General features: G+C 37.5%; 1 protein-coding gene across 1 annotated transcript; it reads right to left on the bottom strand.

Moving 5' to 3' along the window:
- Positions 1 to 11797: 11797 nt before the first annotated feature.
- Positions 11798 to 12511, bottom strand: LOC113750446. Its single transcript, XM_027294418.1, has one exon. It carries the CDS (start codon positions 12509 to 12511, stop codon positions 11798 to 11800), a length of 714 nt encoding a protein of 237 aa, XP_027150219.1.
- Between the last annotated feature and the right edge of the window lie 2673 nt (positions 12512 to 15184).

Genomic DNA, 15184 nt, shown 5'->3' with positions numbered 1-15184 from the left:
CTTCATCAAACTTCCTCCAATTCACTTTAAATTTCACCCACACTTAGTTTAACACTTGGAGATTTCATCTAACTAAGAAAAGGAGTTGCAATCCACGGGTTTTCTAGAGCTAAGGAGAGCCGAAATTTCTGTCTTGCACATCAAGAGAGGTAATGGACGATCAACCTCTTAATTCTTGATTTGTGGAAGTTAGATTACACTCATGAGCTCTTGGATTCTCATGGGTAACTTTAAATTGTTGTAAAATTGGTGAGTGGGCTCTATGAACTCCCACTTTGATGGAAAGACTGATTTGATGATTGATGATGAAATTAATGGTGGTTTAGTGCTTATATTAGTGGATTAATATTGAATTGTTGGTAGAAAATCAAAGGAGGTGCTTGGAGCAAAAGTGACCATTTTACCCCTACCTTGTCCGACCACTTTTGTGCAAAATTTTGAGGTTCTAATGGCTTGATTATGTTTTTTACATGTTATATTGGTTGTGTAAAAAGTTTCATTGAAAAATAACTTGATTTGGTCACCCAAATGTTGGATTTACGACAGCTTAGCAATCTGAAAATTTATCCCGTATTCACCTAGGCAGTGTATTTGTTTCGGCTATATCCTTTTACTTCGGTATCGGAATCGAGTTCCGTTTGTGGCACTGGAAATTAGATGTTCCCAGATTTCTAACGGTATAAAATGCACGTTCTGATTCCATTTGAGTGAGCCAAACCATTCGTTTGAAATCCACTGTCATGTTTCGTTGCTTCCTGGAAGGCAGCACACGAGTTGCAAATTGATGCTCACGAATGAGCTGTTTATGGATAGATTTTGAAAATGGTTTCTTCTGAGAAAATATATCCTTATGAGTCTATTTTCTAACGCCACCAACCACGCTCAATTCTGAGTTGAATTGAGTGATTTATGATCGAAATTCAAAACTGACTTTGTGAATAAAAACAGCGTTTTGGACAGATTTGAAACTAACTACGGTTTGGGACTTGTTATCCAAAGCTTCTTATTGTAAATCATCTATCGAATGTACCTTGAACATATTTTGAAAATTTCCTACTGGAATGAACCATGTTTGAGATGTTCCTTGACCAAATGTTTGGAAACAGCAAAACGGAAGTTCAAAGGCAACTTAGCCTTAGAATTTCTTGAAATTTAAATGGTTTTGTTAACCCACTTTCTGTGCTTATTTCTCCATGAAATTTGGTAGAGGAACGACCCTTACATGTTAGTATTATACTGCTAATTTTGGTGTTATTCCGAGGCCGTTTCATGGTTCAAATAAATTTTCAAAGTTCATGACTTGGTGTTGAAAAACCCTCGTTTAACAAGGAAATTTGGGTAACTTTGAGCTACCATATGTTGGTGCTCGAAATTTCAATTCTCATTCCGCTTGTTTTATTTTAAACCTTGTTTGCAACTCTAATTGAGTTCTAAATTCGAAAGGCTAGTTCAAATAGGGTGAATTTTGCCGAATTTCCAAAATTGGCCAAAAACCAACCCCGAAAGTTGTTCTCATGTTTAAAACAGCAACTTTGAGCCAATTTTTGAATACTCTCCGTCTGGAATCATGGAAGAGAGTATTCTATGAACTTTTAGTACCTTGGAAGAGGTTTCCAACGGTACCAAGTTTTCCAATTTTTGACTTGTAAAGCGTCAGATACGATTTTTCAAATGTATCATGTCAAAACTGAAATTTTTCGAATTTCAAGGAAATGGAGTTTTTCGAGTACTCCTTATTCCTTCGACACTACTTGAACGTTTTATACTTGATTTCCAAGATGAAAACTAAATTTTTCCTGTACTTTGAAACCCCACTTGAGAGCCTCGATTTAGGATAAATATGGCTCGTTTCACGAGACTTTCTAAGATTGTACTATGGTACGATCTCCTTTAATAGTAGGGGTTTAAAAATGATAGTCTATTATATTTTGCTCAGACGCACACGAGGACCTTCCAGAGAACCCCACGATGGACCCTTGAACTTCAATTGAATCTACTTGCTCTTGTTACTTGGGGAGTGTCAAGTGTATGAATACTTGATACATGCTTAATTGTTATAATTGTTTGGAGATTTTTGAAAATGAAGGCGAGTGTGTACTTTACCGCACTCGTTCTTATTTGAAATGAATGACTCATGATTAAAATGAAACGAATGAATTATGAATGATTTAAATGAATGACTGAAATGTATTGAATAAAATGTAATGGTATGCTATGGCTGCATACGTCGCTGGAGTGAATCTCCTCAACTTATAAATGTTAACTGGGGGACGCCCAAACTCATAGGCAGACCTTGGACTCGAGCCGGCATGGGTTTGGTCGGGAACCTTGGCGAGCCATAAGAAAACTGATAAGTTTGATCTATTGGAGAGATCTTGCTTGGCATACTCGTTGAAGTATCGCCTTATAAATGACGTTCGAGCCCGATGGGGGTATGTACGGTAGACGGATGGAAGTAAGTGGTGATCTACAGATTGAAAATACCAACCCGGTTGACGGAGTGTCATCGCGGGAAGGTATACTAATGGCCCTGACAAAGCAAGTAGAACTTAACTCATGAAAACTACCATATCCTTAAATTATTTCTGTTTACATTTTATTGGAATTGTCAATTACTTGTATTTATCCATTGACCTGTTATTTGGGTTTGTTACTTGGATTATGTGCTTGCATGTGTGTTCTTGGCCTCACGAGCGTTTTGCTCACCCCATAGATTTGTTTTCCTTAACAGGAATGGACATGGAATGAATTTGGAGAAACCCCTTTTGATGCACATCTGGTTTAGGGTTTCTAATGTAATTTGGGCTAGACCTCTTATTGGTTGTACTCTTGGGAACTTTATGTATGATTTGGATATTTGATGCACCCAGATGTGGTATATTTTGGGTATTGATGTAACTTTCGAAAATTTCATGTAAGGGTGGAAAAACGTTATATATATTGTTAAGTTTGGAAGTTTTTCACACTTTCTTATTTATCCAGTGCTGTCGAATAGTTTTGCATTAAACTTGAACGGAAACTGCTTGAATCCTGGCGAGAGCTGGGCAGGCGTCCCGCGGATACCCTCTGGTTCGCTTTAGGGAGAAGTGGGGGCGCCACAATTGGTATCAGAGTTTAGGTTTTAGATCTCTGTAGTGTATCCTAAACTTAAAAGTTTAGGATCCTGGACTGTGGAGTAGGTTGGGAAGTTAAGCGACAGTGTGTGAAAATGAAAACTAGAACCTAGGTTTGAATTAGTGGATGACAAGAAGTCTTGATCTTGTGTGATACATATGGCTTAGTACGAAATGATCAAATATAGTTTATTGAATATATCTGGACCCACATGAGCTTTTACTTTTAAGTGTAAGCTATGGAAGGTAAGGGTGATATTAAATTGTCTCAGGGCGCCTTCCGATGGTCCATTATCGAGAAAGATCTAAGGGAGCATTGGAGAGATAATCCAATTCACAGAATTAGGACTTTATGTGATTTTCAAAGGACTTGCTCGCACCCAAATAATTGGGTGTTAATAATGATCGATCATTAAAAGTGGCTATCCGAGGAAGTTAGGGTGATTCGAGGGGATAATCGAGAATTGAGGGCAATTGCGGATGCCTAGACTATTAGAATTCCTGAAGTGGAGATTGAGATACTTAAGGAGCGAGAAAGACAAAAGCTCCTTGTGAGAAGTTAAAAAAAAAAAAAAAAGAATCGACTTGTTAGGGTAGTGCTCGAAATTAAAGATATGGTGGATAAGTCGATAGCTGGATGTGTTACCTTAGTTGAATAAGTGGCGAATGACAAGATATTCGATAAGGGACATGAGATCTAAAACTCCTAGTGCTGGAAATGAAAATGATCCTACGGAGTAGTGAAAATTTTTGGTTTCGCCAATCACTAAGTTAGTGATTTAAACTATCTTAATAGTTTTACCAAAGATAGACAGGGTGGCGCTCGCTTAAAGGCCATTGCATTTTGTATTTTGTTTTACTATGTTTCCTATCTTTTGAGGCAAATAAATGTTACTCATGACATGCTTGACTTTATTGCTTCATGATTTCAAATCCATGATTGGGATGTACACATTTGTGATTATTTTGGTGTCTTTTCTTTTATTCTTGTATTTGTTTGACGTGGTAAAGGTATCACTTTTCAAATTTCAGTTATCTGCACTCACTTTATGTCATGCCTTTAAACATGTTAAATTTATGAGTGGCCGAACAAGTGAAAAGAGACTGAGGACGAGGGATTAAGCAACCCCAATCTCAAGGAGATGATTAGGGAACGACTGTTGGACTGAACCGAAACCCTAGAAATGAAGGAAAACAATCACGTAGTTACTGCTATTGGCCATACGATTGATGTCCTAGCATGGTTGGTTGAGCACCCAAACTCTAGATCAATAAGTCAACCTAAGAATTAAGTGAGGTGTGAAAATGGAATGATTCTTTAAGTTCGCCTATCTAAGCTTCATGAAGAACCTAATTTCGAAATAGTAAGATTGATTTAAAAGGATACAATAAGGCACTAGTGAGAGCAAGAGGTTATGATTTCTTCTCGGACAACTTTGTAGATAAGTATTGGAGAGTGAACTAAGACATGAAATTTTATAGTAAGGAATAAGGTCTCCGTATCTGGTTGTGTTTGTAAGTAACGATAGTAATCTTGTGGAGACTAAGAACTCGCCCGTGTTAAGTGGAGAATAGTTAAGATTTATAATCCGGAGCAATCTATAAGCAAAAGAATGCAAGAGTAATATGGCTCGAGCCTCCCCTATGAATGGCTACTCATTTCGATTCTTTGATTTGCCTGGCAGGCTAGCATTTGACTTGAACCAACCGGTAAGATGACAAATTTGGAAAAAATGCATAAAGAGATGAACATTCTTCGAAATGAGGTAGAATTTCAAAGAAAATTAGCTGAGTACTGGGAAGGACTGTGGAAACAAGAATATGCAGAGAAAACTAAGCTGTTACGCCAGAACGTAGAACTGGAGAAGAAACACAAAGGAAATTCTCAAACTAGTCAGGCAGTCACTTCTCATGTAACTTGTGGATACAGTGGCAAGATTAACCACACTGAAGCCGGGTGCTGGAGAAAGCAAGGAAAATATTTTAAGTGCGGTAGTGTCGAGCATAAGTTTTCGAATTGCCCTGGTAAGCCTAACAAAAAGAGGAAATACTCAACAGCCAGTTAGATCCGCTACAAAGCAATCAAGTGCCAGATGAAAGTAAATAGTACTAATGGTTATGAAGGGGGGGTTCTAGTAGTGGAAGTTTTACGAGTGAAGATGTTTTGACTACACTCGAGGGGTAGGGGTTGTAGTTTACCCTAGATTAGACTAGCACTTTTGGAAATTTAATCTTGTAAAAAGGGGAAAAGTCTTTTGTTGTTTTGTATCTTGGCAATTTGGCATGTTTTGTTACGATCTTGTTGTTTCCCTTTTTCCTTTTTAAAATGATTTGATAAACCTATTCCAACTTGATGTACTATTGTGATCTTGTATAAGATATGAAAAGTTATCTTACTTTTAATCGATTTCATGGCTTATATGTATATTTACACTTTGCCATACCTTTAGATTGGTAATGAGACATGGATGGTAGTAGACGTGATCGAAACGGTACTTGAGAGCGTAGGCAACCCCGAGATTTTGGAGATAACCAGGGATCGGTAATGAAAAAAAAAAAAAAAGTGGAGAACTTAGGGTTGAAGTTGGGATCCAATATTTGGTTGCCAAATTGATATATTAAGATTATGGAAATTGGGTTAGTGAAAGGAAATCTTTGATAGATTTAACGAGTCTAACGATTAAAGGATCGGATATTACATGTGGAATGGAAGCTGGAGGCTATATATATAGATTATCGAGACTTGAACGATGTGACTACGAAGCACAAATACTCCATAGCCTCGCATAAGCGGGAATTTTGACCAATGGCAAGGAGCCGTGATATTATTCAAGTTGAATTTAAAGCAGAGCTATTACCAGTTGAGGATCCTAGAAACTGATGTGGTTATCATCGCTTTCAATTTAAGACATGGACACTTTGAATTGTCAGTACACCCTTCGAGTTGACTGATACACTAGTAGCATTTATGGGCCTAATGCATCGGAGTTAAACCGTATTTGGATGAATCGGTGGTGACATTTGTTGATAATATATCGGTATACTCTAAGGTTTGAGAAGATCACGAAAGACACCTGAAAATAGTTTTACCAACCCTGAGAGAACGCCAACTTTCGTTAAGTCCGATAAATGTGAGTTCGATTGGAAGAAAATAGCCTTTCTAGATTATACAATATCTAAGGAAGGAATTGTTGTTGACTCAACTACAGTGAAAGTTGTTTAAAAGGAAACGACTAGAAAATCCTACCGAAATTTGGAGTTCTTGGTGGTAGTCGAACCTTCCTTTGGTTTGATTAAAGAATTTTCTAAGAGTGCAAGACTTGGCAAGTTATTTAAAATTTTAAAAGTGAAAGGTGTTTAACCGATGCACTTGTGTTAGTCCTATCGAGCGGAGGAGATAGTTTTGTGATTTATCCAAATGCTTTAAAGGATGGATTAGAATATATACTAACGATACATGGTGAGGCGATTGTGTATGTCTCTAGAAAGTTAATAAATCACGAGAGAAAGTAGCCAACTCATGATTTGGAATTAGTGGCGGTAATAGTAGCATTAAGAGTAAAGACGTTACCTAAGTGTGGTAGACATAAGGCCGATTATGTTGCCCTATGATCTGGGAATTAAAATATCTACTGAGGAAAATCAAGGTTTGATTGCTAGCTGAATGAATAGAAATTGTGCAAGATGGGTTAGAAAACATAAGTTAGTGATTGATCTGGTAGACTTAACCACTACGAGAATGATATTGTCCTAAGTGTGAATTTCGAGGACGAAATTCTTTTTAAGAAGGGAAGGATGTGAGGACTCGAAAATTTTCTTATTTATCGAATATTATAATTTTACTTAAATATTTATTTACGCATTTTCTCTGAATTGTTTATTTCGATCATACAAAAAAAATTCATTTATATAGAACAACGCCTCTTTTATATTTTAAAGCGTCTTGTTGGAAAATTCATTTTTTCGAAAAATTCGTTTAGATTGGAATAACAAGTACACCTTTTTCGGGGCTATACTTGAATCGGGAGTATATTAATATTGGAGAATTAAGAATGATCAATATTAGATTAAGAAAGGTTAATTGAGGAATTAATACTGGACTCATGTAAAGACTCACAAAAATTTACCTATTTTAAACTCCAAATTCTAACTCATTTAATTATTTATTTGGCCAATTGCCCCAAATATTATTTTCTAACCTTTTTAGACCTAATTAAAGGGATCTATGGCTTAGTTATATTTTTAAAGTGACTCGTTTCAAAATTTAATTTCTGAAGACTCGTTAAGTGAAAATAGTGAATACGCGATTGGAGTAAATAATTGAATCGAGGATACAATAAGTTTGAAAAAATTGAAGACATGTACATTAGTTCTAAACTAGGTATTTTATGTTTAAGTGCTCACATATTAGTTAGTAATATTATCGTTATAAGAATTTCTTAGAAATTTCGCGTTATCGCGCTTAAATTGGAAATACGCGTTTTTACGCGCGCGATTAATTGAATGACCTTAGACGTTTATTTTGGGACTACTAAGAGTGAATAATGATGATATGAATGTAAGTGCATTATAGGTTTAGTGCAGTAGTATAACAAATTTAAGAGGAATCGAGCACAAAACGCGCGCGTACGCGCACTATTTGCGGTTGACTTTGTGCACCTAATACTTAACCATTAAGCTATCTTCAAGAAGCAAGTTCCATCAGATTTTTCCCTCTCTATTCTCTCTCCTAACAGCCGAACAAGAAGAAGAAAAACAGCTCAAGAGTTCTTCAAATTCCTTCATCAAATCTTCATCAAACTTCCTCCAATTCACTTTAAATTTCACCCACACTTAGTTTAACACTTGGAGATTTCATCTAACTAAGAAAAGGAGTTGCAATCCACGGGTTTTCTAGAGCTAAGGAGAGCCGAAATTTCTGTCTTGCACATCAAGAGAGGTAATGGACGATCAACCTCTTAATTCTTGATTTGTGGAAGTTAGATTACACTCATGAGCTCTTGGATTCTCATGGGTAACTTTAAATTGTTGTAAAATTGGTGAGTGGGCTCTATGAACTCCCACTTTGATGGAAAGACTGATTTGATGATTGATGATGAAATTAATGGTGGTTTAGTGCTTATATTAGTGGATTAATATTGAATTGTTGGTAGAAAATCAAAGGAGGTGCTTGGAGCAAAAGTGACCATTTTACCCCTACCTTGTCCGACCACTTTTGTGCAAAATTTTGAGGTTCTAATGGCTTGATTATGTTTTTTACATGTTATATTGGTTGTGTAAAAAGTTTCATTGAAAAATAACTTGATTTGGTCACCCAAATGTTGGATTTACGACAGCTTAGCAATCTGAAAATTTATCCCGTATTCACCTAGGCAGTGTATTTGTTTCGGCTATATCCTTTTACTTCGGTATCGGAATCGAGTTCCGTTTGTGGCACTGGAAATTAGATGTTCCCAGATTTCTAACGGTATAAAATGCACGTTCTGATTCCATTTGAGTGAGCCAAACCATTCGTTTGAAATCCACTGTCATGTTTCGTTGCTTCCTGGAAGGCAGCACACGAGTTGCAAATTGATGCTCACGAATGAGCTGTTTATGGATAGATTTTGAAAATGGTTTCTTCTGAGAAAATATATCCTTATGAGTCTATTTTCTAACGCCACCAACCACGCTCAATTCTGAGTTGAATTGAGTGATTTATGATCGAAATTCAAAACTGACTTTGTGAATAAAAACAGCGTTTTGGACAGATTTGAAACTAACTACGGTTTGGGACTTGTTATCCAAAGCTTCTTATTGTAAATCATCTATCGAATGTACCTTGAACATATTTTGAAAATTTCCTACTGGAATGAACCATGTTTGAGATGTTCCTTGACCAAATGTTTGGAAACAGCAAAACGGAAGTTCAAAGGCAACTTAGCCTTAGAATTTCTTGAAATTTAAATGGTTTTGTTAACCCACTTTCTGTGCTTATTTCTCCATGAAATTTGGTAGAGGAACGACCCTTACATGTTAGTATTATACTGCTAATTTTGGTGTTATTCCGAGGTCGTTTCATGGTTCAAATAAATTTCCAAAGTTCATGACTTGATGTTGAAAAACCCTCGTTTAACAAAGAAATTTGGGTAATTTTGAGCTACCATATGTTGGTGCTCGAAATTTCAATTCTCATTCCGCTTATTTTATTTTAAACCTTGTTTGCAACTCTAATTGAGTTCTAAATTCCAAAGGCTTGTTCAAATTGGGTGAATTTTGCCGAATTTCCAAAGTTGGCCAAAAATCAACCCCGAAAGCTGTCCTCTTGTTTAAAACAGCAACTTTGAGCCAATTTTTGAATACTCTCCGTTTGGAATCATGGAAGAGAGTATTCTATGAACTTTTAGTACCTTGGAAGAGGTTTCCAACGATACCAAGTTTTCCAATTTTTGACTTGTAAAGCGTCAGATACGATTTTTCAAATGTATCATATCAAAACTGAAATTTTTCGAATTTCAAGAAAATGGAGTTTTTCGAGTACTCCTTATTCCTTCGACACTACTTGAACGTTTTATACTTGATTTCCAAGATGAAAACTAAATTTCTCCTGTACTTTGAAACCCCACTTGAGAGCCTCGATTTAGGATAAATAAGGCTCGTTTCACGAGACTTTCTAAGATTGTACTATGATACGATCTCCTTTAATAGTAGGGGTTTAAAAATGATAGTCTATTATATTTTGCTCAGACGCACACGAGGACCTTCCAGAGGACCCCACGATGGACCCTTGAACTTCAATTGAATCTACTTGCTCTTGTTACTTGGGGAGTGTCAAGTGTATGAATACTTGATACATGCTTAATTGTTATAATTGTTTGGAGATTTTTGAAAATGAAGGCGAGTGTGTACTTTACCGCACTCGTTCTTATTTGAAATGAATGACTCATGATTAAAATGAAACGAATGAATTATGAATGATTTAAATGAATGACTGAAATGTATTGAATGAAATGTAATGGTATGCTATGGCTGCATACGTCGCTGGAGTGAATCTCCTCAACTTATAAATGTTAACTGGGGGACGCCCAAACTCATAGGCAGACCTTGTACTCGAGCCGGCATGGGTTTGGTCGGGAACCTTGGCGAGCCATAAGAAAACTGATAAGCTTGATCTATTGGAGAGATCTTGCTTGGCATACTCGTTGAAGTATCGCCTTATAAATGACGTTCGAGCCCGATAGGGGTATGTACGGTGGACGGATGGAAGTAAGTGGTGATCTACAGATTGGAAATACCAACCCGGTTGACGGAGTGTCATCGCGGGAAGGTATACTAATGGCCCTGACAAAGCAAGTAGAACTTAACTCATGAAAACTACCATATCCTTGAATTGTTTCTGTTTACATTTTATTGGAATTGTCAATTACTTGTATTTATCCATTGACCTGTTATTTGGGTTTGTTACTTGGATTATGTGCTTGTATGTGTGTTCTTGGCCTCACGAGCGTTTTGCTCACCCCATAGATTTATTTTCCTTAACAGGAATGGACATGGAATGAATTTGGAGAAACCCCTTTTGATGCACATCTGGTTTAGGGTTTCTAATGTAATTTGGGCTAGACCTCTTATTGGTTGTACTCTTGGAAACTTTATGTATGATTTGGATATTTGATATACCCAGATGTGGTATATTTTGGGTATTGATGTAACTTTCGAAAATTTCATGTAAGGGTGGATAAACGTAATATATATTGTTAAGTTTGGAAGTTTTTCGCACTTTCTTATTTATCCAGTGCTGTCGAATAGTTTTGCATTAAACTTGAACGGAAACTGCTTGAATCCTGGCGAGAGCTGGGCGGGCGTCCCGCGGATACCCTCTGGTTCGCTTTAGGGAGAAGTGGGGGTGCCACACAAGGGACTCCCTGCACCTTGGCAATTCCACACCAGCACTCTCATTGTCCACTTGGGGACCCATTAAGGCTGGTCCCCCTCCCACCTTTAGCAATCTCTAACCGTATTTCCAAGGACTGATCCATCTTATTCCTTTTTAAATTCAAGCACTTACCTTCAGTTTCTTCCATTTCAGTATCCTCTTGACACGACTTCCTCTTTCCTCTAGTCTCTATTTTACTGACATTTCCATCCATTTCACCTAAAGGAGTCCTCTTCCTGCTCGGAGGCTTAAGTTGTCTTCTAATCCTAGTGTTCATCTTCTGGATAGCCACATGTTTCCTCTCTTGTATCTCATTTTCTACCAACAGCATTTCTTCCATCCCTACATCCCCCTCATCCACAGTTACAACATTTGTTGCCTCGTTTCTCCTCTCCCTCTCAATGTTACATTGATCTCCTGACCTCATATCCTGTCCTTCAGTAATGCTATTTGTCTCCTTGTCTTGTACCTCAACATGTGCTGAAACTCTCGGATTTCTGCTTGTCCCCTTTAAACTATCCTCCTGGCTCATTATACTTGGAATTGCTTGGGTCTCCCTTTCCTGTCCTTCTATCACCTTGGTTGGCACCTCTTTTCTCATAATCCTTTGTTCATAGCCCCCCTTCGTGCCATTCTCCAAACCCTGAGGGTCCTCACTTCCTCCTTTTCGCACTAGTTCCCCATCCTTAAAACCCTACAGCACCTCATCTTGTCTTCCTCTACTTATGGTCTGTTCAGCCTGTGGAATTCTTTTATTCCAGTTACCTCTTAGCTAAGGTCCGTATTGGTTATCTGATAGTCCTCTCCCTATGGTAGAAGAAGTTTTACAATTTCTCTCACTATGTCCAACTATACCACACCCATAACAGAAGTCCGGGCACCGTTCATACTTGAAACTAATCCATTTCCCTACTCCACTAAGCTTTACTACTGATCCTCTCACCAGTGGACGGGAAATATCTACGATCACCAACATCTTCAAGTGCCTCCCTTCCTTTCCTCCCGTTTGGGGTATTATAACCTCCTTCACTTCTGGAAAAATGGATCCAATTTTCCACCCAACCTCTTTTGAGATCCAATGTACAGGAAGATTCCACACCTGTATCCACAAAGGAGCCAACTTAAAAGCACCATTGTCCTCCTCTATCCCATTGTACCACCTTCTGAGGATCAATATTTGGCTATCTACTATCCAAGGTCCTCCATTCAGAATCCTCTCTCTATCAGTAGTACTCGGAATGATAAACTGAAATAAGTTAGGTCCTAACTCCATAACAGTCAACCCACGAGGATAGCCCCAAGCCAGGCTTACAAAATTTTTCACCCCCACAAAGTTAATCATCTTCTCCCCTATCACTCTTCCTACCAGACTCAGTTGGCACTCCTGAATACCCGTGTTAGCATCTCCCAGTTCAAGTGTTGTACCTCCCAACTCTTGCTCAGAGAGTGCGGATCTCTGCATTATAGAAACTAGTTTCTCTGCCATTGACACTTTACCTCCCAGGAAAATACCAAACACAACTTTTGATTTTGAAAGCAAAGCTAACCAAGAGCTGATCTCGCCAAGCAAGAGAAAAGTCTGACCTTTACTGACCAAAAAGGACTACTACTCCTAAGACTTACACAAGCAGAAAATAAGACCTATAGCCACCAGAGGAAAAAAAACGAAGAAGAAATAAAAGACAAAAACACGATCGGACAAAGTTCAGCAGGGAGATGTTAACCCTTTACCTGTCAAAGCTAATGGGATGGTCGAGTGGAAAGACTCAGTTTTTTGTTGCACCCATGCAGGTATGAGCTCTGTTTTCGTTACCAGTATGCTCTTCATTTGTCAGCAATAAATGATGTTGGTAGTTAAGTGGTTCTAGACAGAAAAGTGCAGATTTGTCGCCGGTCCCTACATAATCTGATTTTGTTGGTAGCAAGGCATTTGGGAATTCAATGTCCCGGGTTTGTGAGCTTTTGAAAACTTTTGAAACTGTTTGACCTTTCAGACATAAACTCCCACACCCAGGAAGAAGAAAGCACAACTCCCAAGAGAGAGAAAGGAGACTCTCAAAAGAGAGACCATCTGCCTTCTCCTCCCTCTTTCTACCTTTTCCCGTTGCACCCCCCCCCCCCCTTCCTCACGACTAGATATGGTGATCTAAAAGCGAAGAAGGGGGGAACAATGAGCAAAGGAGGAGAGAGTAAGGGAAAGGGGGATCGGGGAAGAGAAGGAGGAAGGGTGGGTGGCATGGGGAAGAGGAAAGTGGTGGTAGAGCAAGCAAAATCCATCGCTCTACATTTTATTTTCCTATCAAAAGTTTACTCAAATTAGGACTGGAACATGGTTATGACAAAGGCACGACAGATTTTTATACAATTGGAGTTTTTTATGCTAATTGAGAAAATCTAATTTTGAAATCATGTTTGTATGTGGTGCTAGTGCTATTGATTAGTGATGGAGATGGTGGTGAAAATGGTAGCGATAGGTGGTAGAGATGATGACTTGGTGTTTAGAAAACGTTACTACTGTCCGGTGTTGATGCAAGATAGAAGGAGAAACAAAAAAAAAAAGGGAGGGGGAAAGGGGATGAACAATCACAAGAGTGAATTAAAAAAAAAAGAAGTAAAGAAAAAATGAAAAAATTACAAAGGGATAAAAAAATTATTAATTTGGATAAAAGATTGTGTTGTTTAGTTGCGTGCACATCACTTGCAAGCAACTTAGCTAGTAAGAGGTTAATTTTCAGATCAGTTTGAACTACGATGGGGTTTTATGGGTCTTTCTGAAAAATAGGGAGGTTTCCCAAATTTTTACGATATCATAACGGGGTTTTCTGAATTTTACCCTTCTATAATCATAAAACCCTCATCATAATATTATTTTTTTTAAAAGAAAACCCTCAAAAAAAATCCATTGAAGCGTATGCAAATACATGAACTTAATATTATTTTTTCTTTTACATGCGTAGTACATTTTCTTATTTCTTGCTCTTCCTAATAATCTTCGAGAGGTCGTACCCACTTGATTAATTTATTCATTTGACGTTCTCTTCGTAATAAATCCCCTCCTTGGTTGTTTTAGCGCATGCTATTGTTGTTTTCGGAAGATCTGCCTTTTATTATAATGGGTGGGTGAGTTATTCCTGCAGAATGACGAACAAAGCACGTGGCATGTGCTAAACAAATTTTTCCGACTGCATTTGTAAGAACAGAATGCCTGAAGCTAATTATGAAGTGCCAAAACCACTTAATTGTTAGATTTTTTTTATTTTCTTTAAGTAGACAATGAGTGATTGATGCCCAAAACGTAGAAGTTTTGGGTTCTAATCCTCCAATCTTTTTCTCGTTTTTTAAATTTCATCCTTCTCTTACTCAGAAAAAAAGACAGAAAATGAAAGAAATTTAAGAAATGAAGAGAAAAAAGAAAACTTAAATTCAAAACCTCTAATATTTGGAGCTCGATTTTGACTACTAAACTAAAACTTCCTCGACCACCACTTAATTGTTGGATATCTTGCTATAAAGCACAGAATCTAGGCTGGCCATTCGAAGTCTCTAACTTGTTTTACCTACAACATAGACATCCATTAAATCCCTTCTTTTTATTTCTTCTTCTTTCACACAGTTTCCATGCACATTTTTTCTAACACACCTTTCCGAAGCTAACGTCTGGTTCTTCACGGCTTCAACTAAACCATGTTTGTTAACAAATGTTATTGTAGTTAATAAAGATGAGTCACTTTCACACAAAAGATCATATGTTAAATTCTATTGTCATCGATATTTAATCTTTTAGAAACACATCTTGCCTATGACAGTAACTGACTGAAGTCGAAACCATCTAAACTTTTTTTTTATTTTTCACCAAATAACAAAAAAAAAAAAAAAGAAGAAGAAACACACTAGACCATATTTTCCATCACTAACGGCAGTGATTTTGGTGTCATCATCAAACTTTTAAATTAACCTGGTTTGTAAACCCTCACCACCCACTTACTCTTTTGTCGGACTTCAACTTGGTACGTAAGTCATTGTCTTATAGCAATTGCATCCTTGTTACATGCCAACAAAAAAAATTGACTACTTAGAGTCCCACACTTCGATAGGAGAAATGTCCATAGAATAGGTGGAAACATTATTAATTTTCAAATTTTTCTTTACTATACACTAA

The sequence above is a fragment of the Coffea eugenioides genome, chromosome 10 (genome assembly GCF_003713205.1).
Source record: "Coffea eugenioides isolate CCC68of chromosome 10, Ceug_1.0, whole genome shotgun sequence".
Lineage (NCBI taxonomy): Eukaryota > Viridiplantae > Streptophyta > Magnoliopsida > Gentianales > Rubiaceae > Coffea > Coffea eugenioides.
Note: the sequence above shows the minus strand (reverse complement) of the source record. Positions and strands in the feature narration are given on the sequence as shown.